The sequence below is a fragment of the Aethalodelphis obliquidens genome, unplaced genomic scaffold (assembly GCF_003676395.1).
Source record: "Aethalodelphis obliquidens isolate GAN/ISIS:26980383/991018 unplaced genomic scaffold, ASM367639v1 scaffold3, whole genome shotgun sequence".
NCBI classification, from domain to species: domain Eukaryota; kingdom Metazoa; phylum Chordata; class Mammalia; order Artiodactyla; family Delphinidae; genus Aethalodelphis; species Aethalodelphis obliquidens.
This window is the reverse complement of record NW_020837947.1, coordinates 80945297-80967181: the sequence shown is the minus strand read 5'-3', so window position 1 is coordinate 80967181 and position 21885 is coordinate 80945297. Positions and strand designations below refer to the sequence as shown.

At 46.0% G+C, this 21885-nt stretch overlaps 1 protein-coding gene across 2 annotated transcripts in view; it reads right to left on the bottom strand.

The window, feature by feature from the left end:
• Window positions 1-21531, bottom strand: part of B3GAT2 (beta-1,3-glucuronyltransferase 2) — a 78128-nt gene extending 56597 nt beyond the window's left edge. The window contains exon 1 of one of the 2 annotated variants that reach the window (XM_027093030.1): window positions 20935-21531. In XM_027093030.1, the coding sequence (XP_026948831.1) occupies window positions 20935-21531 (597 nt within the window). The remainder of the gene's footprint in view (window positions 1-20934) is intronic. The other variant, XM_027093032.1, reaches the window with a different exon arrangement.
• Between the last annotated feature and the right edge of the window lie 354 nt (window positions 21532-21885).

The following is a 21885-nucleotide window of genomic DNA, read 5'->3' as shown; positions in this document are numbered from 1 at the left end:
AGAACACCTACTGAGCGCTGGCAGAAGACCTCAGACCTCCCAAAAGGCAAGAAACTCCCCACGTACCTGGGTAGGGCAAAAGAAAAGAGAAAAAACAGAGTCAAAAGGATAGGGACGGGACCTGCACCAGTGGGAGGGAGCCGTGAAGGAGGAAAAGTTTCCACACACTAGAAGCCCCTTCGTGGGCGGAGACTGCGGGTGGCGGAGGGGGAAGCTTCGGAGCCGCGGAGGAGAGCACAGCAACAGGGGTGCGGAGGGCAAAGCGGGGAGATTCCCGCACAGAGGATCGGTGCCGACCGGCACTCACAGCCTGAGAGGCTTGTCTGCTCACCCGCCGGGGCGGGCGGGGCTGCGAGCTGAGGCTCGGGGAGGAGCGCAGGGAGAGGACTGGGGTTGGCGGCGTGAACACAGCCTGCAGGGGGTTAGTGCGCCACGGCTAGCCGGGAGGGAGTCCGGGGAAAAGTCTGGAGCTGCCGAAGAGGCAAGAGACTTTTTCTTACCTCTTTGTTTCCTGGTGCGAGAGGAGAGGGGATTAAGAGCGCTGCTTAAAGGAGCTCCAGAGACGGGCGCGAGCCGCGGCGAAAAGCGCGGACCCCAGAGACGGGCGCGAGCCGCGGCTTAAAGCGCGGACCCCAGAGACGGGCGGGAGACGCTAAGGCTGCTGTTGCCGCCACCAAGAAGCCTGTGTGCGAGCACAGGTCACTATCCACACCCCCCTGTGCAGCTGCCTGTGCAGCCCGCCACTGCCAGGGTCCCAGGATCCAGGGACAACTTCCCCGGGAGAACGCACGGCGCGCCTCAGGCTGGTGCAACGTCCCGCCGGCCTCTGCCACCGCAGGCCCGCCCCGCACTCCGTGCCCCTCCCTCCCCTGGCCTGAGTGCGCCAGAGCCCCCGAATCAGCGGCGCCTTTAACCCCGTCCTGTCTGAGCGAAGAACAGACGCCGTCCGACGACCTACACGCAGAGGCGGGGTCAAATCCAAAATTGAACCCCGGGAGCTGTGCGAACAAAGAAGAGAAAGGGAAATCTCTCCCAGCAGCCTCAGGAGCAGCGGATTAAAGCTCCACAATCAACTTGATGTACCTGCATCTGTGGAATACCTGAATAGACAACGAATCATCCCAAATTGAGGAGGGGGACTTTGAGAGCAAGATCTATGATTTTTTCCCCTTTTCCTCTTTCTGTGAGTGTGTATGTGTATGCTTCTGTGTGAGATTTTGTCTGTATAGCTTTGCTTCCACCATTTGTCCTAGGGTTCTATCCGTCTGTTTGGTTTTTTTCCCTTAAAAAATTTTTTTTCTTAAAAATTATTTTTTATTTTAATAACTATTTTATCTTACTTTATTTTATCTTTTCTCTCCTTCCCTCCTTCCTTCCTTCCTCCCTCACTCACTCACTCCTTTCTTTCGTTCTTTCTCTTTCTTTCTACTTTTTCTCCCTTTTATTCTGAGCTGTGTGGATAAAAGGCTCTTGGTGCTGCAGCCAGGAGTCAGTGCTGTGCCTCTGAGGTGGGAGAGCCAACTTCAAGACACTGGTCCACAAGAGACCTCCCAGCTCCACATAATATCAAACGGCGAAAATCTCCCAGAGATCTCCATCTCAACACCAGCACCCAGCTTCACTCAACGACCAGCAAGCTACAGTGCTGGACACCCTATGCCAAACAACTAGCAAGACAGGCACACAACACCACCCATTAGCAGAGAGGCTGCCTGAAATCATAATAAGGCCATAGACACCCCAAAACACACCACCAGATGTGGACCTGCCCACCAGAAAGACAAGATCCAGCCCCACCCACCAGAACACAGGCACTAGTCCCCTCCACCAGGAAGCCTACACAATGCAATGAACCAACTTTAGCCACTGGGGACAGACACCAAAAACAACAGGAACTACGAACCTGCAGCCTGCAAAAAGGGGACCCCAAACACAGTAAGATAAGCAAAATGAGAAGACAGAAAAACACACAGCAGATGAAGGAGCAAGATAAAAACCCACCAGACCTAACAAATGAAGAGGAAACAGGCAGTCTACCTGAAAAAGAATTCAGAATAATGACAGTAAAGATGATCCAAAATCTTGGAAATAGAATAGACAAAATGCAAGAAACATTTAACAAGGATCTAGAAGAACTAAAGATGAAACAAGCAACAATGAACAACACAACAAATGAAATTAAAAATACTCTAGATGGGATCAATAGCAGAATAACTGAGGCAGAAGAACGGATAAGTGACCTGGGAGATAAAATAGTGGAAATAACTACTGCAGAGCAGAATAAAGAAAAAAGAATGAAAAGAACTGAGGACAGTCTCAGAGACCACTGGGACAACATTAAACACACCAACATTTGAATTATAGGGGTTCCGGAAGAAGAAGAGAAAAAGAAAGGGACTGAGAAAATATTTGAAGAGATTATAGTTGAAAACTTCCCTAATATGGGAAAGGAAATAGTTGATCAAGTCCAGGAAGCACAGAGAGTCCTATATAGGGTAAATCCAAGGACAAATACACCAAGACACATATTAATCAAACTGTCAAAAATTAAATACAAAGAAAACATATTAAAAGCAGCAAGAGAAAAACAACAAATAACATACAAGGGAATCCCCATAAGGTTAACAGCTGATCTTTCAGCAGAAACTCTTTAAACCAGAAGGGAGTGGCAGGACATACTTAAAGTGATGAAGGAGAAAAACCTGCAACCAAGATTACTCTACCCAGCAAGGATCTCATTCAGATTTGATGGAGAAATTAAAACATTTACAGACAAGCAAAAGCTGAGAGAGTTCAGCACCACCAAACCAGCTTTACAACAAATGCTAAAGGAACTTCTCTAGGCAAGAAACACAAGAGAAGGAAAAGACCTACAATAACGAACCCAAAACAATTAAGAAAATGGGGATAGGAACATACATATCGATAATTACCTTAGATGTAAATGGACTAAATGCTCCCACCAAAAGACACAGATTGGTTGAATGGATACAAAAACAAGGCCCTTATATATGCTGTCTATAAGAGACCCACTTCAGACCTAGAGACACATACAGAGCGAAAGTAAGAGGATGGAAAAAGATATTCCATGCAAATGGAAGCCAAAAGAAATCTGGAGTAGCAATTCTCATATCAGACAAAATAGACTTTAAAATAAAGACTATTAGAAGAGACAAAGAAGGACACTACATAATGATCAAGGGATCGATCCAAGAAGAAGATATAACAATTGTAAATATTTATGCACCCGACATAGGAGCACCTCGACACATAAAGCAAATACTAACAGCCACAAAAGGGGAAATCGACAGTAACACATTCATAGTAGGGGACTTTAACACCCCACTTTCACCAATGGACAGATCATCCAAAATGAAAATAAATAAGGAAACACAAGCTTTAAAGGATACATCAAACAAGATGGACTTAATTGATATTTATAGGACATTCCATCCCAAAACAACAGAATACACATTTTTCTCAAGTGCTCATGCAACATTCTCCAGGATAGATCGTATCTTGGGTCACAAATCAAGCCTTCGTAATTTTAAGAAAATTGAAATTGTATCAAGTATCTTTTCTGACCACAATGCTATGAGACTAGATATCAATTACAGGAAAAGATCTGTAAAAAATACAAACACACGGAGGCTAAACAATACACTACTTAATAACGAAATGTCACTGAAGAAATCAAAGAGGAAATTAAAAAATAACTAGACACAAATGACAATGTAGACATGACGACCCAAAACCTATGGGATGCAGCAAAAGCAGTTCTAAGAGGGAATTTTATAGCAATACAATCCTACCTTAAGAAACAGGAAACATCTCGAATAAACAACCTAACCTTGCACCTAATGCAATTAGAGAAAGAAGAACTAAAAAATCCCAAAGTTAGCAGAAGGAAAGAAATCATAAAAATCAGATCAGAAATAAATGAAAAAGAAATGAAGGAAATGATAGCAAAGATCAATAAAACTAAAAGCTGGTTCTTTGAGAAGATAAACAAAATTGATAAACCATTAGCCAGATTCCTCAAGAAAAAAAGGGAGAAGACTCAAATCAATAGAATTAGAAATGAAAAAGGAGAAGTAACAACTGACACTGCAGAAATACAAAAGATCATGAGAGATTACTACAAGCAACTCTATGCCAATAAAATGGACAACCTGGAAGAAATGGACACATTCTTAGAAATGCACAACCTGCCAAGCCTGAATCAGGAAGAAATAGAAAATATGAACAGACCAATCACAAGCACTGAAATTGAAACTGTGATTAAAAATCTTCCAACAAACAAAAGCCCAGGACCAGATGGCTTCACAGGTGAATTCTATCAAACATTTAGAGGAGAGCTAACACCTACCCTTCTCAAACTCTTCCAAAATATAGCACAGGGAGGAACACTTGCAAACTCATTCTCCGAGGCCACTATCACCCTGACACCAAAACCAGACAAGGATGTCACAAAGAAAGAAAACTACAGGCCAATATCACTGATGAACATAGACGCAAAAATCCTCAACAAAATACTAGCAAACAGAATCCAACAGCACATTAAAAGGATCATACATTATGATCAAGTGGGGTTTATTCCAGGAATGCAAGGATTCTTCAATATATGCAAATCAATCAACATGATACACCATATTAACAAACCGAAGGAGAAAAACCATATGATCATCTCAATAGATGCAGAGAAAGCTTTCGACAAAATTCAATACCCATTTATGATAAAAACCCTGCAGAAAGTAGGCATAAAGGGAACTTACCTCAACATAATAAAGGCCATATATGACAAACCCACAGCCAACATCATCCTTAATGGTGAAAAACTGAAACCATTTCCACTAAGATCAGGAACAAGACAAGGTTGCCCACTCTCACCACTTTATTCAACATAGTTTTGGAAGTTTTAGCCACAGCAATCAGAGAAGAAAAGGAAATAAAAGGAATCCAAATCGGAAAAGAAGAAGTAAAGCTGTCACTGTTTGCAGATGACATAATACTATACGTAGAGATTCCTAAAGACGCTACCAGAAATCTACTAGAGCTAATCAATGAATTTGGTAAAGTAGCAGGATACAAAATTAATGCACAGAAATCTCTGGCATTTCTATACACTAATGATGAAAAATCTGAAAGTGAAATCAAGAAAACACTCCCATTTACCATGGAAACAAAAAGAATAAAGTATCTAGGAATAAACCTACCTAAGGAGACAAAAGACCTGTATGCAGAAAATTATAAGACACTGATGAAAGAAATTAAAGATGATACAAATAGATGGAGAGATATACCATGTTCTTGGATTGGAAGAATCAACATTGTGAAAATGACTCTACTACCCAAAGCAATCTACAGATTCAATGCAATCCCTATTAAACCACCACTGGTATTTTTCACAGAACTAGAACAAAAAATTTCACAATTTGTATGGAAACACAAAAGACCCCGAATAGCCAAAGGAATCTTGAGAACGAAAAACGGAGTTGGAGGAATCAGGCTTCCTGACTTCAGACTATACTACAAAGCTACAGTAATCAAGACAGTATGGTACTGGCACAAAAACAGAAAGAGAAATCAATGGAACAGGATAGAAAGCCCAGAGATAAACCCACGCACATATGGTCACCTTATCTTTGACAAAGGAGGCAGGAATGTACAATGGAGAAAGGACAGTACTTCAATATGTGGTGCTGGGAAAACTGGACAGGTACATGTAAAAGTATGAGATTAGATCACTCCCTAACACCATACACAGAAATAAGCTCAAAATGAATTAAAGACCTAAATGTAAGGCCAGACACTATCAAACCCTTAGAGGAAAACATAGGCAGAACAGTCTATGACATAAATCACAGCAAGATCCTTTTTGACCCACCTCCTAGAGACATGGAAACTAAAATAAAAAGAAACAAATGGGACCTAATGAAACTTCAAAGCTTTTGCACAGTAAAGGAAACTATAAACAAGACCAAAAGACAACCCTCAGAATGGGAGAAAATATTTGCAAATGAAGCAACTGACAAAGGATTAATCTCCAAAATTTATATGCAGCTCAATAACAAAAAAACAAACAACCCAATCCAAAAATGGGCAGAAGACCTAAATAGAGATTTCTCCAAAGAAGATATACAGACTGCCAGCAAACACGTGAAAGAATGCTCAACATCATTAATCATTAGAGAAATGCAAATCAAAACTACGAGATATCACCTCATACCAGTCAGAATGGCCATTATCTAAAAATCTAGAAACAATAAATGCTGGAGAGGGTGTGGAGAAAAGGGAACACTCTTGCACTGCTGGTGGGAATGTGAATTGGTACAACCACTATGGAGAACAGTACGGAAGTTCCTTAAAAAACTACAAATAGAACTACCATATGACCCAGCAATCCCACTACTGGGCATATACCCTGAGAAAACCATAATTCAAAAAGAGTCATGTACCAAAATGTTCACTGCAGCTCTATTTACAATAGCCCGGAGATGGGAACAACCTAAGTGACCATCATCAGATGAATGGATAAAGAAAATGTGGCACATATATACAACGGAATATTACTCAGCCATAAAAAGAAACGAAATTGAGGTATCTGTAATGAGGTGGATGGACCTAGAGTCTGTCATACAGAGTGAAGTAAGTCAGAAAGAGAAAGACAAATACCGTATCCTAACACATATATATGGAATTTAAGAAAAAAAATGTCATGAAGAGCCTAGGGGTAAGACAGGAATAAAGACACAGACCTACTAGAGTATGGACTTGAGGATATGGGGAGGGGGAAGGGTAAGCTGTGACAGTGTGAGAGAGAAGCATGGACATATATACGCTACCAAACGTAAAACAGATAGCTAGTGGGAAGCAGCCGCATAGCACAGGGAGATCAGCTCAGTGGTTTGTGACCACCTAGAGGGGTGGGATAGGGAGGGTGGGAGAGAGGGAGATGCAAGAGGGAAGAGATATGGGAACACACGTATATGTATAACTGATTCACTTTGTTATAAAGCAGAAACTAACACACCATTGTAAAGCAATGATACTCCAATAAAGATGTAAAAAAAAAAAAAAAGAAGAAGAATCCTAACCAAGGAAGCAAAATATTTGTACACTGAAAACTATAAAACACTGCTGCAAGAAATTAGAGAAGGCATAAATAAATGGAATGATGTCTCATGTTCATGGATTCACAGACTTAATATTGTCAAGATACCAATACTACCCAAAGCAATCTGCACATTTAATGCAATCCCCCTCAAAACTCCGGTGGTTTTTGCAGAAATAGAAAAATCCATCCCACAATCAAATGGAATCGTAAGGGACCCCAAATAGTCCAAAAAATCTTGAAAAAGAAAGCCGAAGGACCCATACTTCCTGATTTTAAAACTTACTTGAAATCAACAGTAACCGAAACAGTATGGAACTGGCATAAAGACAGACATATTGACTAGTGGAGCAGAACAAAGGGCTTAGAAATAAACGGTCACATATATACGGTCAAATGACTTTTAGCAAGGGTGCCAATACCATTCAATGGGGAAAGGACAGTCCTTTCAACAAATGGGGCTGGGGAAAACTAGATATCCACATGCAAAAGATACCATGTAATATTTTGTACAAAAATTAACTCCAAATGAATCAACATTAATTACCTAATCAAAAGAGCTAAAATTCTGCAACTATTAGAAGAAAACACAGGGGGAAGGCTTCATGACATTGAATTTGGCAACAATTTTTTTGGTCATGATACCAAAAGCACAGGCAACAAAAGAAAAAAGTAGATAAGCTGAACTCCATCAAAATTTAAAACTTTAGGACACTATCAACAGAATAAAAAAGCACCTCTCAGAATGGGAGAACATATTTGCAAATCACATAGCTGATATAGGACTAATATCCAGAATATATAAAGAACTCCTAAAACTCAACAAAAACAAACAAACCTAATTCCAAAATCGGCAAAGGACACGAACAGACATTTCTCCAGAAAAGATATACAAATAGTACAAGCGCAAGAAAAAAATGGTCAGCATCACTAACCACTAGGGAAATATAAATCAAAACCATGAGATATGACCTCACATCCCTTAGGTTGTCTATTATAAAAAATAAACAACAGTTGGAAAAACAGTATGGCAGTTCCTCAAAAATTTAGACGCAGAATTACCATATTTTCCACTTCTGAATATGTACACATAAAAGCATTGAAAGCAGACACTCAAACACATATTTGTATACCAACGTTCAAAGATGCATTCGCAACAACCGAAAGGTGGAAACAACCCGGCATCCGTTGGTCGTTGAATGGATAAACAAAATATCGTCCGTACATACGACGGAATAGTTTTCAACCTTAAAAAGGAATGGAATTTTGATACGTGCTACGATGTGGATCAACTGTGAAGACATTACATGAAGTAAAATAAGCCAGACCCCAAGGGACAGATATTGCATGATTCTACCTCATAGGAGGTACCTGGGATAGCCCAATTCATAGAGACAGAAAGTAGATTATAGGTTATGAGGGGCTGGAAGGGAGGGCCATTGGGGAGTTATTGTTTAAAGGGTACAGAGTTTCAGTTTGGATGACGAAAAAGTTCTGGAGATGGACAGAGGTGATGACTGCACAACAGAGTGGATGTACTCAAATGCCACGGATCTGCACACTTAAAAACGGTTAAAATGGTAAACTTCACGTGACACATATTTTACCATAATAAAAATTCTAAAACGCATACTCAACTTTTGTTTCTGCCCCACGGCCCTTGACAAGGAGGGAAGAGAGACATAACAAGAAACAGAATAGGCGTTTGCTTTTAAATGTCACCGGATTTCCGAGAGCAACCAAATGAATGCCTATATTTTAATCTACAGGACCATCAACTGGTTTTCAGAGGAAACTCTGGAGTGCCGTAAAGCCACAAATCATCACCGACAGACACCACAAGCATTGTCAACACGACTTTATATTAATGCTTTGGGGGTTTTAAAAAAATTTTTTTAAATGAATTTTTCTTGGAGTATTGTTGATGTACAGTGTTGTGTTAGTTTCAGGTGTACAGCAAAGTGAACCAGTTATACATGTACATATATCCACTCTTTCTTAGATTCTGTTTCCATACAGGCCATGTCAGAGTGTTGAGTAGAGTTCCCTGTGTCATACAGCAGGTTCTTATTATGTTTCTGTTTTTAAATCTTTTTAAAATCCCTAAACAGAGGGGAAAGGCAAGACCAGAACAGGTAAAGAGCATAAAACCTGTCTTTTGAGTATGCCCGGCAGGGATCAAAGGCAATTAGCAAGAGCCCCACGCCCCAGCTCTCCGCAAAGTGGGAGCCCGAGCTTCTCTGCAAAGCGAGGCTGCAGCTCCCCTGGCAGAGAGACTTCCCAAGGACGCCTCGAGCACTTTCGCCAGCGTGAACAGATGCAGTGGAGGAACTTTTCAAAGTTACAAAAATATCCCCAAACTGTCACTTGACCTTTAAGAAGGACACGCATTTTAGTCTTGCAACGTGGAGTTTATCTAGATGATAACGTGTCCACACGTGGACCCCGTCGGCCGACTGCTGGGGCTGTGCAGGCTCGGCAGCAGGGGGCGCTGGGGCATCGTGTCTTCTGCAGCCTCTCCCCAGCTCCTGGGGCCAGACCCCCGGGACAGCGGATGTCCAGGTGGGTTGGGAAGCTGCCCTTCTGACCCACGTGACACATGTATCCCCTCACGGAGTCCCTACAACTGTACACGTCACCCCCAGGCCCGTGGGGAAGCTGAATAGTAGGGCTTCTCTTCATTTGTAAAAAGGACACCCTGGTTCCCGCCTTAGACACACGAGGAGAATTAAACATCTCAACGCCTAACATGGGGCCTAGCACACAGCAAAGCGTCAACACCCCTGCGGTCACGAGGGCTGAGGCTCGGCCGGGCCTGGAGCCCACAGTTTCCAGTTCCTAACTTAATGCTCCTTCTACCAAAACAGCAGTTTTCAGGCTGGGGGTGCCTGGGCCTCCGGCATCTACGAAGACTCTCCTGGACCATGTGAGCGCAGATACCTTTAAGGGGACACGTTCTCAACCCCTGGGCCACCCTGCATACGCTCCCCTAAATCTGCTCCTTGGATGGAGGGGCAGGTCCTGCCTTTCATCCATCCTTGTCCCAGTTGGCCTGCTCCAGCTTCATATCCATCCTGGATCATATTAAATGTGCTCCAGGACCAAACAAAGGCAGTTAGAAATACTACTGTCTTATTAGGAAAACTAACCTCTCTAATGAATGGGTAATAAGTCCTTTTAGAAGACAGAATGTTTCGACATGATTTTTTTCAACAAAATTGAACGCATGTCATCCATAGATTATTAAAATCATTTTTGCTAAGAGATCAACATATGACTTTCGGCTTAGAACTTGAGGGTTCAAAAACGTGAAGAACTCTGCTAGAAGAAAATGCTTTCCACCTTATTTACTTCTTTATCCAAACAAGGGTGACCCAATGGCAACCAAACTTCTGCTAAACCCCACCTCCTTCCAGTAATAAGTAACACTCAACAACGATACAAAGTATGTATCAACAGCAACAAAATGCTTCATCTATTCCAGTAAGAAATCAAGTTCCAAGAAATGTAGCTTTTATACTTAATTAATTATACAACTCTTAATTATATATTAATTATATAATTAATAATTGTATATATTAATTATACAAATATTAATTATACAATTAATATTTATGTTGTTTTGATGACTTGTTTATACCTAATTATATTGTTAACCCAAACCTACAGAGACCTTTTTTTATTGAAGTATAGTTGATTTGCAATATTATATTAGTTTCAGATGTACAACGGAGTGATTCACTATAATACACTGGAAATCACGTGCTTTGCAACTATTTTAAATGATTTTAAAAATGTAGACATCAATTTGAAAATATCCTAGAGGGCATGTAATTTTACCGAACTCTTTTAGGAGTTATATGAACAGAAAATATCAAAGACCCCTGGGTGTGATCACACTTCTGGTCAGAGACTAACCTGCATGGCGCAGACTCTGTGAAGAAAGAACAGGGAGAGGAGAGAGCCATCTGCACCCATACAGCCCAGAAGGTGCCCAGGGACCTGCGGACGGACAGATGGGGCCACACGCACGCACGCAGCCCCCACTCCAACGGCTACGTCTTCCCCAGGATGGCAGGAAATGGGCTATAAAATGTTTTTATTGATGAAAATTTAAGCAACATTTGAAAAACCAGAAAGCAGCTCGGGGTGAACCTCCCCATAAGTGCCAGGCGGCGGATGCCCCCCCGTGTTCCAGCCAAGGCTGGAGGGGCCTGGGCACAGGGAAAGCCTGTCCAGTCGATCCTCCCTGCTTCCTCTGTCAACAGGTGCTGGGGAGCCCGATACAGCTAACCTTCCCACCCAGCAGACGACCCTTAAAAAATCAAGCTATTGCTTCTAATCATGTGCCTGAAAAGTGGCTTCATTTCATTCCTATTAAGCTGCGCCCTCCTTTGTAACATGTTGCCTCTTTGATTCGTCCATTCATGGCAGAAAGAACCTATCATGTAAAACACCCTAGGTCCACGCCAGAGGCTGGGGCCCCAACTGTAACTAACACGCACACCCAGGAGCTGCAGGAAGTTGCGTGTATGCCCTGCTCTGAGACCCAGGCACGCCAACCTGCGACCTTGCACACACTCCCCAGCCGGCCCCACACCTCCTGACCCGCAGGAGGACATCCTTCTACATCCTCCCAGCCTAAAACCTCCTTAAGCTGCTTTCTACTCTCTCCCATCTCACCTCCTCCAGGACCCTTTATCGACAAGCCCTCTTTAACTCCTGTCTCGCTAATCACCGTCCTAACCCAGCAGTGTAATTCAGATCCCCAATTTCCCAGTTCCCCCAGATACAGACTAACTTGGGAAAATCAAGCACTTCTACCCCCTCCTCCCCTCCAGGCCTCCAGAAACTCCGTCCAGATTTCAGGAGCAGAGGACTCAGAGGCAGCTACCCAAGTGGGACAGCGCAGCTCTGCGGGAGACCCGTCACCCGGGCAGCCACCGTAGGGAAGCAGGGGAAAAGAATGTTTATGGAAGCACCCTAAGTGCCCATCATTGGATGAATGGATAAAGAAGATGTGGCACATATATACAATGGAATATTACTCAGCCATAAAAAGAAACGAAGTTGAGTTATTTGTAGTGAGGCGGTTGGACCTAGAGTCTGTCATACAGAGTGAAGTAAGTCAGAAGGAGAAAGACAAATACCGTATGCTAACGCATATATATGGAATCTAAGAAAAAAAGGGTCATGAAGAACCTAGGGGTAAGATGGGAATGGAGACGCAGACCTACTAGAGAATGGACTGGAGGATATGGGGAGGGGGAAGGGTAAGCTGGGACAACGTGTGAGAGTGGCATGGACATATATACACTACCAAACGTAAAATAGATAGCTAGTGGGAAGCAGCCGCATAGCACAGGGAGATCAGCTCGGTGCTTTGTGACCACCTAGAGGGGTGGGATAGGGAGGGTGGGAGGGAGGGAGACGCAAGAGGGCGGGGATATGGGAACATATGTATAACTGATTCACTTTGTTATAAAGCAGAAACTAACACACCACTGTAAAGCAATTATACTCCAATAAAGATGTTAAAAAAATGTTTATAAGGCACCTCTGTTCAGTACTGGGGGCCATCGTAGTAGGGCAGGCAACCCTCGCCTATGTCCCACGACCTCTGGGCAGTGAAGCTGGACTTGAACGTGGGGCTGTTTAACCCCCAAGCTCCCGCTCGAGCCCCCCACCAGCCTCCAGCCTCACACGTGGGAAGCGGGCACACCCGCCGCGGGCTCCACACCCCTCCCCTCGCCCTCAAGGCATCCACAGGGACGCCTGGCTACACACTAATGTTCACGGGTCTCTCTCCCCCTCTCCTTAGCACTGAAAGCTCTCAGAGTCAGAGCAGGGGCCAATTTTTCTTCCAGTTACTACTTAAAGGGCTCAGTGTAACCCCAGCCCCACACACAGACTTCAAGGCTGTGATCTGACTGACAGTCCCTGTGCGGGGGCCCCTTTCCAGGAACAGCCTCCTTCGGGAGGGAACAGAGTCCCTCAGCTCCAAAGCTTCCTACAATCCACTCAGTTTTGAGTGAGCATTTACTAAATGCCAGACACTAGAGACACAGCAGTGAACAGAAGAAAATTCCTACCCTCACGGAGTTTATATTCTAGCGGGAGAGACGGTGAACTGCAACACACACGCTGCACTCCGTTCCATAAAGTGACGTTAGCTGCCACAATGAATCACAACTGTCTACATTAACAATTCCTTGGTACAACTAGATGGACAAATATATATATATCTACATTTTTTCTATTAATTTACTACCCACCTAATCCAAGTTCTAATTAAGAACGTAAAGGTCAAAGCTTTGCCTGATGGGGGATCTGAAAAGCAGATGTAAAAAAGTAAAGGCATGTCCCTCACACTGCTGTGTCCACACTTTCCAAATTCACAGACTGTTGGCGAGCATGGCTTTCTCTGCCTGGAGGGCTCTTTCTTCCCTGCCCCATGCCCCACCCAGCCCTCCTCCTTTAGGTGTCAGCTCACATGTCACTCCCTCCTACAACTCACAGCTCCATCAGGGGCCTCTGCTTTACCCACCCAGGCACCTGCGTTTCTCTCAACAGGCACTGATCTTAGTGTGCAGATGTGGTCCAGATGCTCAATCTGAGAGGGCGGGGACGCTCTGCGTTCACAGCGCTGTTCCGCCCTGCAGTAACTAACACAGCGCCCGGCACATAGTAGGTGCTCAATTAACATCTGTTAAGTGGAGGAGGATACGAATTCATTACGTTCAAATATCTTCTGAACATGGTCATGTTTAATTAAGCCCAAGTAGGCACAAGGAATCTGGCACAGTGATACCCTATTACTGCTAGAATACACTTAGATCAGGGAAAACCCAGTTAATGGCGAACATTCAGCATTTAGCACATGCAGCTTTCATTAGAGAGATGAAGAGACAATCGACAAATACCTACTATTTGGGCGGCAGGAACGACAGTCTTAGATCCTGCACGTAACTCATACTGTCTAAAGTTCTCTTTCCACTGATGGAGGAGATGGGGGGGGGGCAAAAACAACTGAGTTTTTAGTTATTTGGGGAAAAAGACCAAATAATCTGACTTTTGGTAAAGAACAGCCATCCTCAAGGTTTTCCTAGGATGCAAAAAGACTCAGCTCAGGATTTACTAATTTTGTTTTTAATCCAGGGAAATTTCTAGTACCAGAAGAATCAGACCATTAACAAACCTCCTACCCACAAGGGAGTCGTCTGGTGAATCTGTGAGTGCGGGCCAGCAGTGGTCAGTATAACGACCACCTCAAAGGTTCCTACAAGCTCATCTTGTGCTCTGGGGGTGGGGGTGGGGGGCTGCCCCAGCGCCCATGGGAGGAAGCAACTGGTAGGGGTGTGTCACCCACACCAGCTGCAGCTCAGACTGGCTGAGGTCCCCAGCCCCGCTCCTCTGTCCTGATGGTAAACCACTGAGCCCACCTGGAACAATCCAGCGTCACCCCCCATCATCATTCTATCCTGAAAATTATTCTTCCCTTCCATCTGTCTGCCCTGACAGGGTACACGCCCAGCAGATAACGTTGCTGATGTACACATATCAACTGAGGAAAAAAAATTAATGTTTCATCTTCTTGCAGAAATTAATTCTTACCTGTTCCCAGGAATATACAGTTCAAGAACATATAAGACTACAGGGTACGCACTAACTTGGCAGTTTTCACCTGACTTGAAAACATAATCTAAAAATCAAACGGTCTCTTGGTGAGACAGAGAGGAGGCAAAATTTCCATAAGATCCAATTACATCAGGAAGAAAAGGTCAAGAGAGAACATGAGAAGTTGACAACAGCCCAGAAGACAGACCCGTATCTAACACTGCATCACTTTGCTGTACACCTGAGATGAACACAACATTGTAAATCAACTAGATCTCAATACGAAACAAGTTAATTAATATAAATGCTTAGAAAAGAAGACAGCCCTGAGTTCAAGTACGGCAGAAGCTAGAATGGTATCAGAGGACTCCGGCCGATCGGACGCTTTACTCGTCACAATGACACGCGCCCACCTGACTATACACGTTAGTGGGATGGGTTGCAGGGCGTCAGAGGGCAGGCTCCAGAACCGGGGCACTGGGCCCCCCATCCTGTCTCGGAACAGCTCCATGACCTTGTAAGCCACTTCCTGCTACTTCAGCTCTTCTGGAAACGGGGGACGCTGATTTTAGCGATCCGGGTAACGACTATATTAGATTCAGGCTGTATTTTTAAAAGTCCCTGCACTCACCAGAGAACTGTGTTCATGCCTAAACATTAGCATTAGGACGGTGGAGAATGGGGACCATACTAGAGCCTACCTCAGGGGCTGATGTGAGGATCAAATGAGCTAATACACGTAAAACCCTAAATATGGTTCGTGGCCCACAGTAAGTGCTCATTTTGCTTGTATCCATGGTAAAGGGTATCCCACACATTTATTTAAAGTTGTCCCCAAAAATGACCTGGTACGAACAATGGATTATCTTAGTTTATTTCTATGAACTGGAAATCTAAACCTGCCTACTTAGCAGCCTACCTACCTACCTAGGGACTGGTATGACGATTTTATTTGTGTTTCAGGGGAGAATTTGATAACTACGCAAAACTTAAATGGCATGCTTCAACAGCACTGCAAATCAAAGATAAATAATGTTGTCTTAATTTATGCAGACCCAGCAAATATTTCATCAGAGTCCAAGAGGTCTGAGTAGATATCTCTGAAGATTATTGAATTCTGTACCAAAAAACCCCCACTACTTGAGTAGCACCTGGAATAGTTAATAAATAAGGCCGTCGACTTCGGTTCTTCTATTCTGCTTCTGTAGCATGCCTTAAAAGCAATTACTATTCCACTACTGTTCACACGAGAAAATTTACAAGCCTGCAATCCAGAGGCAAGTGGGGTAGATGGAAGAAAATGGAGTCGCCCACTAGTTTCCAAGAAGCTTCAGACAAAGTCTAAATGCTTAAAAGACACACATTCATTGTAGCCGACAACAGCCCGGACATGCCTTCATGTCTATTCATGAGACAGAATAATCGGTGAAAAGTAGGTTGGAGGACGAAGAATGGGAAAAAGACAAAAGGAAGAGGCAGAAGAGAGAAGGCCTTTTAAACCCAGAGTTATTTCTGGCCCATTAAAATATCAAAATCCAAATGAAAACTGCTGGTGTCCAAGGAGAACCCTGTCCAAAAGGAACCACAGCTCAAGTACTGTCCACCCAGCGGGAGTAAAGAAAACGTACAGATTTAACACTGATAGCCTAAGAAAGCTGCCCGTAGTTTTATAAATCCAGTTTACACAATTCTCACATTTGATCAGACTTATGGTGTGGCTATTAACATGCTTTTAGGTGGGAAGAAAGAAAACACAAGGGGAGCATTTCAGGTAAAATCGTCGTTGGATGCTACCCCCTAAGAGAATCTTTGAGGTTTCTTCACTTTGAAAAGATAAACATCCCACACCAAGTAACTGCGTCAGGGGAAAAAGGAAAGGGAGATCTCCTGTCTCCTTTCAGGAAATACATCCAGAATCTACTATTTAGGGGGAAAGTGCCGAACACTGTAAATCTGAACATCCTTTGGATTAGGGGCTCCAGTGAGCTGCATGTAAAGGGAGGAACATATGTATAAATGATCAGAAAAGAGCAGGACAAACTCGCCCTCACCACTCCCGGCACACAAACCGCTTCACTGCACCCAACACAGCATCCAACAAAGGGCCTCTCTAGTTCACTGCTTGCCAGAAACGTCTTCCAAAGCTGGTCTCATTAACTGAGCCCTTTCCTGAGCCCCTAAGGTGTTTTCAGAGTCAGCTTGTCTTTCAGCCTCACCTCGCTCAATTTAAAGTTTTAAAAGTTTCATTTTCTTGCTTGGAAAGTGCCCTTTTTTAACCTCTCAACTCAACGGGTTTCCCAAGGTGAAAGTAACTTCACCTGAAAGGCGGCTGCTTTGAACTCGAGAGAGCTTGGAAGGTTTTCTAGCAAAGGACACAAACCTGATCAATAGCGTTATTGAAAACGTGACCAGCTACAGTCCCGTTGGTCTGTGGCTGCCATTTTTACGAAAGCCGTGTACATCCTTTGCGAATCAGCGCTTCCGGAGAGCTATGTCGATGGGGTGTGCAGGCGGCGGGCAGCAGGGTTACCCGTGAGCCACGGTGCCAAACCCCATCAAGCCACAGGAAGAGGCCATGCTGAGTTACTGGCAACGTGGAAAACTCCAGGCACCTCCTTCTCCAATGGACAGCCCAGCTTCTGCGGCTACAATTCACACAGCTTCATTTGCAAATGATTTGGCTATTAAGCATAGGATTGTTCGATGCAAATATTTCTTTCCTGGTGGCACAGCTCAGTTGAAAGGGGAGCCTGAGAATTAGCTAGCTGGATGGGAGAAGAAGGCTCCATTCCAGTTACCAGGGAGGAATAATTGGACACAGGGAGCCTATTGCACCTTTCATTTAATTTGGAGACCTTTCAGCTTTTACTTGCCTTCATTTGCAGCCAATGCTTAGTGAGCTCATTTGTACCTGGTTCATTTTCCTCCTTTTATCTTATCTGTGTTAACATCAACCGTGGAAATGAGGGGCACCATGAATAAAAGATGAAGGTTAACTCAGGACACTCTTTCCTAAGGTACTGTGAATCACTTAAAAATGAATGTGTGTGCACCACAGAAAGGGCTTAGATATACGCCTGGCCCTACAGCATCCCTGATCAGCACCTGCCCTCCCACCCAAGGAGCTGTAGTTTTTAGATGTTTTAACTGGTCCTACCTTTTCTCCAAGAGAGCACTGTCTAGACTGCAATCCGCATGGAATCATTATTCCCAGAACTGGTGGAGAGTAGGCCAGCTCATTAATGCACAAGACTAAGGATGCATAAACTCCACTAATCTGACTTTTTAGAGAGTGCAATCCTGCTTGCCGTGAAAAGAATGTGCTGTAAAAGAAGACTGCATGTCTCAACATAGATGCCTGGTGAACACAGAGATGCCTGCTTTGTCCAAAAACACTGTGCTGGGGGAGGGATGGTGGGTGAGAAGGGGATTAGTCCCAAAATGCCTGTCTGGGAGGAACCTCCAGGAGCTACAGAACTTAAATTCTAAGTGTATCATGCATGTTATGCTCTTTAAAAAATCCCTTCTCTTGTTTATTTCGTATATGTGGCACCGCTCCTTAATTAACAGTTGCACATGCTCTTAAGCTGATTTTGAATATTTCATTACTTCCAACTGTACAAAACGTTAGTGTCTTGAAAGTTTTGCATTTCTTTCCTATATAGTTTCCTCTCAGCCAAAGCTATTTTTTTCTCCTTACCCTCGCCTCTTTCTTTTATCTTCTCTCTCTCTTTTCTCCCCCGTGGACCAATAAAAAAAACCCTACTGCATTCTTCTCTTTCTGCTTCATATCCACCACCACCAAGCCTTCCTTTCAGTTTGGGAAGCATCAAAGGAAGACTGTGTTCTGAGCCGTTTCTCTGCCCGTCTGTGCTAACTCTGTGCCAGTTCAATCCAATACCTCACACCAACCGGCTAGAAGCTGGAAGAAACTGAAACGCACGGCTCTTCATAGCCCGTCCCCTTAAAAGGTTAATTAATAATAATGCTCAGTATTTTGCTTACATAAGACCACACATTTTCACAGGTAGGGCAACTTCCAAGTTGTAGAAGAAGGAAAAAAGACTTTGGGGTTTACGATAGCTAGTGGGAAGCAGCCACATAGCACAGGGAGATCTGCTAGGTGCTTTGTGACCACCTAGAGGGGGTGGGGGGTGAGTGGGTGGGGATAATGAGGGTGGGAGGGAGGGAGACGCAGGAGGGAAGAGATATGGGGATATAATGTATATGTATAGCTGATTCACTTTGTTATAAAGCAGAAACTAACACACTCTGTAAAGCAATTATACTCCAATAAAGATGTTTAAAAAAAAAAACTAAACCTAAGACCCTACTAGAATATGATAAGCAATAAATAAATATTATTTTAAAAAAAGACTTTGGGGTTTAAAATGATGGCATACTGAAATGTAAGGGTCTTTGCTTCAGAATACAAACCACGTCTTTTGGGGGCAAGAGTACACAAACAGGATCACAATAAGAACCCAACTTAAAACATCAGATGATATCTCTAATCTTGGTTATAATAAAGACCATACTATAGATGACAAGCTTATTGATTTCTTCGTGGGGGAGGGAACATGTGAAGAAAGCCCTTCATCGCGAAAGCATGAAAAGAAAAGATGGGAGCAATGACTGGTCCTTTTATTCATGAAGCAGGAAATGATGAATAGAAATGAAGGCAGCGGGCTTCCCTGGCGGCGCAGTGGTTGGGAGTCCGCCTGTCGATGCAGGGGACACGGGTTCGTGCCCCGGTCCGGGAAGATCCCACATGCCGCGGAGCGGCTGGGCCCGTGAGCCATGGCCGCTGAGCCTGCGCGTCCGGAGCCTGTGCTCCGCAACGGGAGAGGCCACAACAGTGAGAGGCCCGCGTACCGCAAAAAAAAAAAGAAAAGAAAAGAAAAGAAAAAAAAGAAATGAAGGTAGCGATTGCCCTTAAGAAATGGATTTTTAAAGCCACACAGGCAGAAAAATTAAGCTGGAGAGGTATAGAATAGCTCCGTCCTGAGGTTATGAAAGCCAAACTGAGATATCTGGATGAAAGCATGGGACGTTTGTGATTTCTAGACGTACAGATTGTCCAGTTTACTTGGCGGAAGAGGAGGGATGATGGCGTCTCGGAGGCAGGATGTCAGGAATTTGGGGGAGAGGAAGGCAACAGTCCCACGATATGTCACAAAGCCCAAGATTTTTTTTCCACTATATTTGTGGAAGAGGAACAAGAAAAGTGAAAAACTACGCAATCCAGCCTCATTTGCAGAACGCTCGCGCATGCGCACACACTCAGGCGGCAATATACCAGCCTCAAGAACTAACACCTGTTCTAACCCGGTGCCTGATGGCTTTATGCACCTGTAGCCTCCAAGGAAAAGTGTGCCATCGCAGCAGCAGCAGGCCGGGCTGCGCCGAGGACCTCATGGCGGGCACCAGGATGCAATGGCCCGGTGCCAGAGTGTCCAAAGAGGGTCCTAGAGAAGGGTAAGGAAAAGGAAACGGGCAGTCCAGCTGATACCTCGGACTGCAGAAAGACAGAACCACAGGGCAGGGCAGTCTCGACTCAGTTACCAGAGGGCTTCCTCTTAAAGGGGGTCATCTTTAGAGTCTGTAAGGGCCTTTGCGGGGTGCGGGAAGAGATGGAAGGAGGACCCCTTAGAAGTCAGGGTTTTCTCTAGTAACCATTTCCGTGCCAGCGGACTGTACGAGAGAAATGTGTCTCTGGGCTGATTTTTAGTTTCCTTCTCCACCGTCCTCCCGATATGGTTCTAGACTCAGAATCACACCTGTGTGCGCAGAAGGGCCTCGGAGACCACCGAGCCCGCCCCCAGTGCGCTGGGTCCCTCCCCGGTCTCTCCTGCAGCCCGGCCCCACGGAGCTCCATCCTCAGGCCGGACAGAGCCCAGCTCCTAGAAATCATCCCCGCGCCTCACACCTGCGCCACCGCCTCGGCCCAATCGTGGGGCCGGTGTATGTGTGTCGGGGCGGGGGAGCAGCAAAGCCCCCGCCAGACTCCCTCCCCGAGTCACAGTGGTCCTCCCACCCCCTCCACCCCCGGGGCCAGCGGGGGGCTGCGGAGCTCTGCGCCCGGAGTCCCGAGTGCGCGCCCGGGTAGGTGAGCACTGCCCAGCGCAGCGGCGTCAGGACCGGCACGCGGGGGCCCCTCCCGCCCGCCTGCCCCACCCCCGGCGGGGCGCGCCGGCCGCTACCTCCTGGAAGAGCTCGAGACTGTAGGTGTTGTCGTCGTCGGCGAAGAAGAGCACGCCGGGCTGCGCGCGCTGGTGCCCGTGCCTCTGGCGCAACCAGGCCAAGCCGGCGTTGCGCTGCTCGGTGGCGCGCGGCAGCCCGGGCCGCTTGTAGCGCCGCGGCGTGGGCACGTGCAGGTGCGTGCTGGGCAGCCCAGCGCGCGCCAGGAAGCGGCTCACCAGCTCGCTGCGCGCAGCCGCGTCCTCCACCAGGATCCAGTGCAGCTGCGCCACCTGGCGGAACGTGTTAGCCAGGCGTGTCAGCTCGGCCTTCTGCACCGGGCGGCTGTAGGTGGGCGTGATGGCATAGATGGTGGGCAGCGGCGGCTCGGGCGGCAGCGGCGGCGGCGGCCGCGACTCGTTGCGCAGCTCCCGGCCGCGCCCCGGGCCGCCCCGGCGGAGCGGGAGGCGGGCGCCCCCGCGGCCCCCGGCGTAGGGCGAGAAGTAGGGGCGCGGGGTGAGCGGGGGCGCGGGCCTACGTGTGTCCACGTCGAGCATGATGATGACGATCAGCATCCAGGGCAGGAGGATGAAGAAGCGGCTGAAGAGCACTGACTTCATGGTGCGCTCTCCCCCGGCCTCTCGGACGCCCCGGACCGGGGCGAGCCGGGGGACCCCAGCGCGCAGTTTGGACGGCGGCGGCGCCCGCGCTCAGGAAGCCGCGGCCCGCGCGCTCTCCACGGGGTGGGTAGCGGGGCGCTGCGGGGGTGCGGAGCCGGGCCTGGGGGATCCGCGCGGGTGCCGAGGAGCTCGGGCTGCAGGGTGGGCGGCGATGCCCCTACTCCGGGGAGTCGGCGGGAAGCGGGACGCGGTCCAGCCGCGCGCTGCCGGCCCCGGAGTTACGCCGAGCGCCGGGAAGGCGGCGATCCCACCGCGCTCTTTCCGAAGAGTGGGACCTGGGAGCCGTCCCGCGGC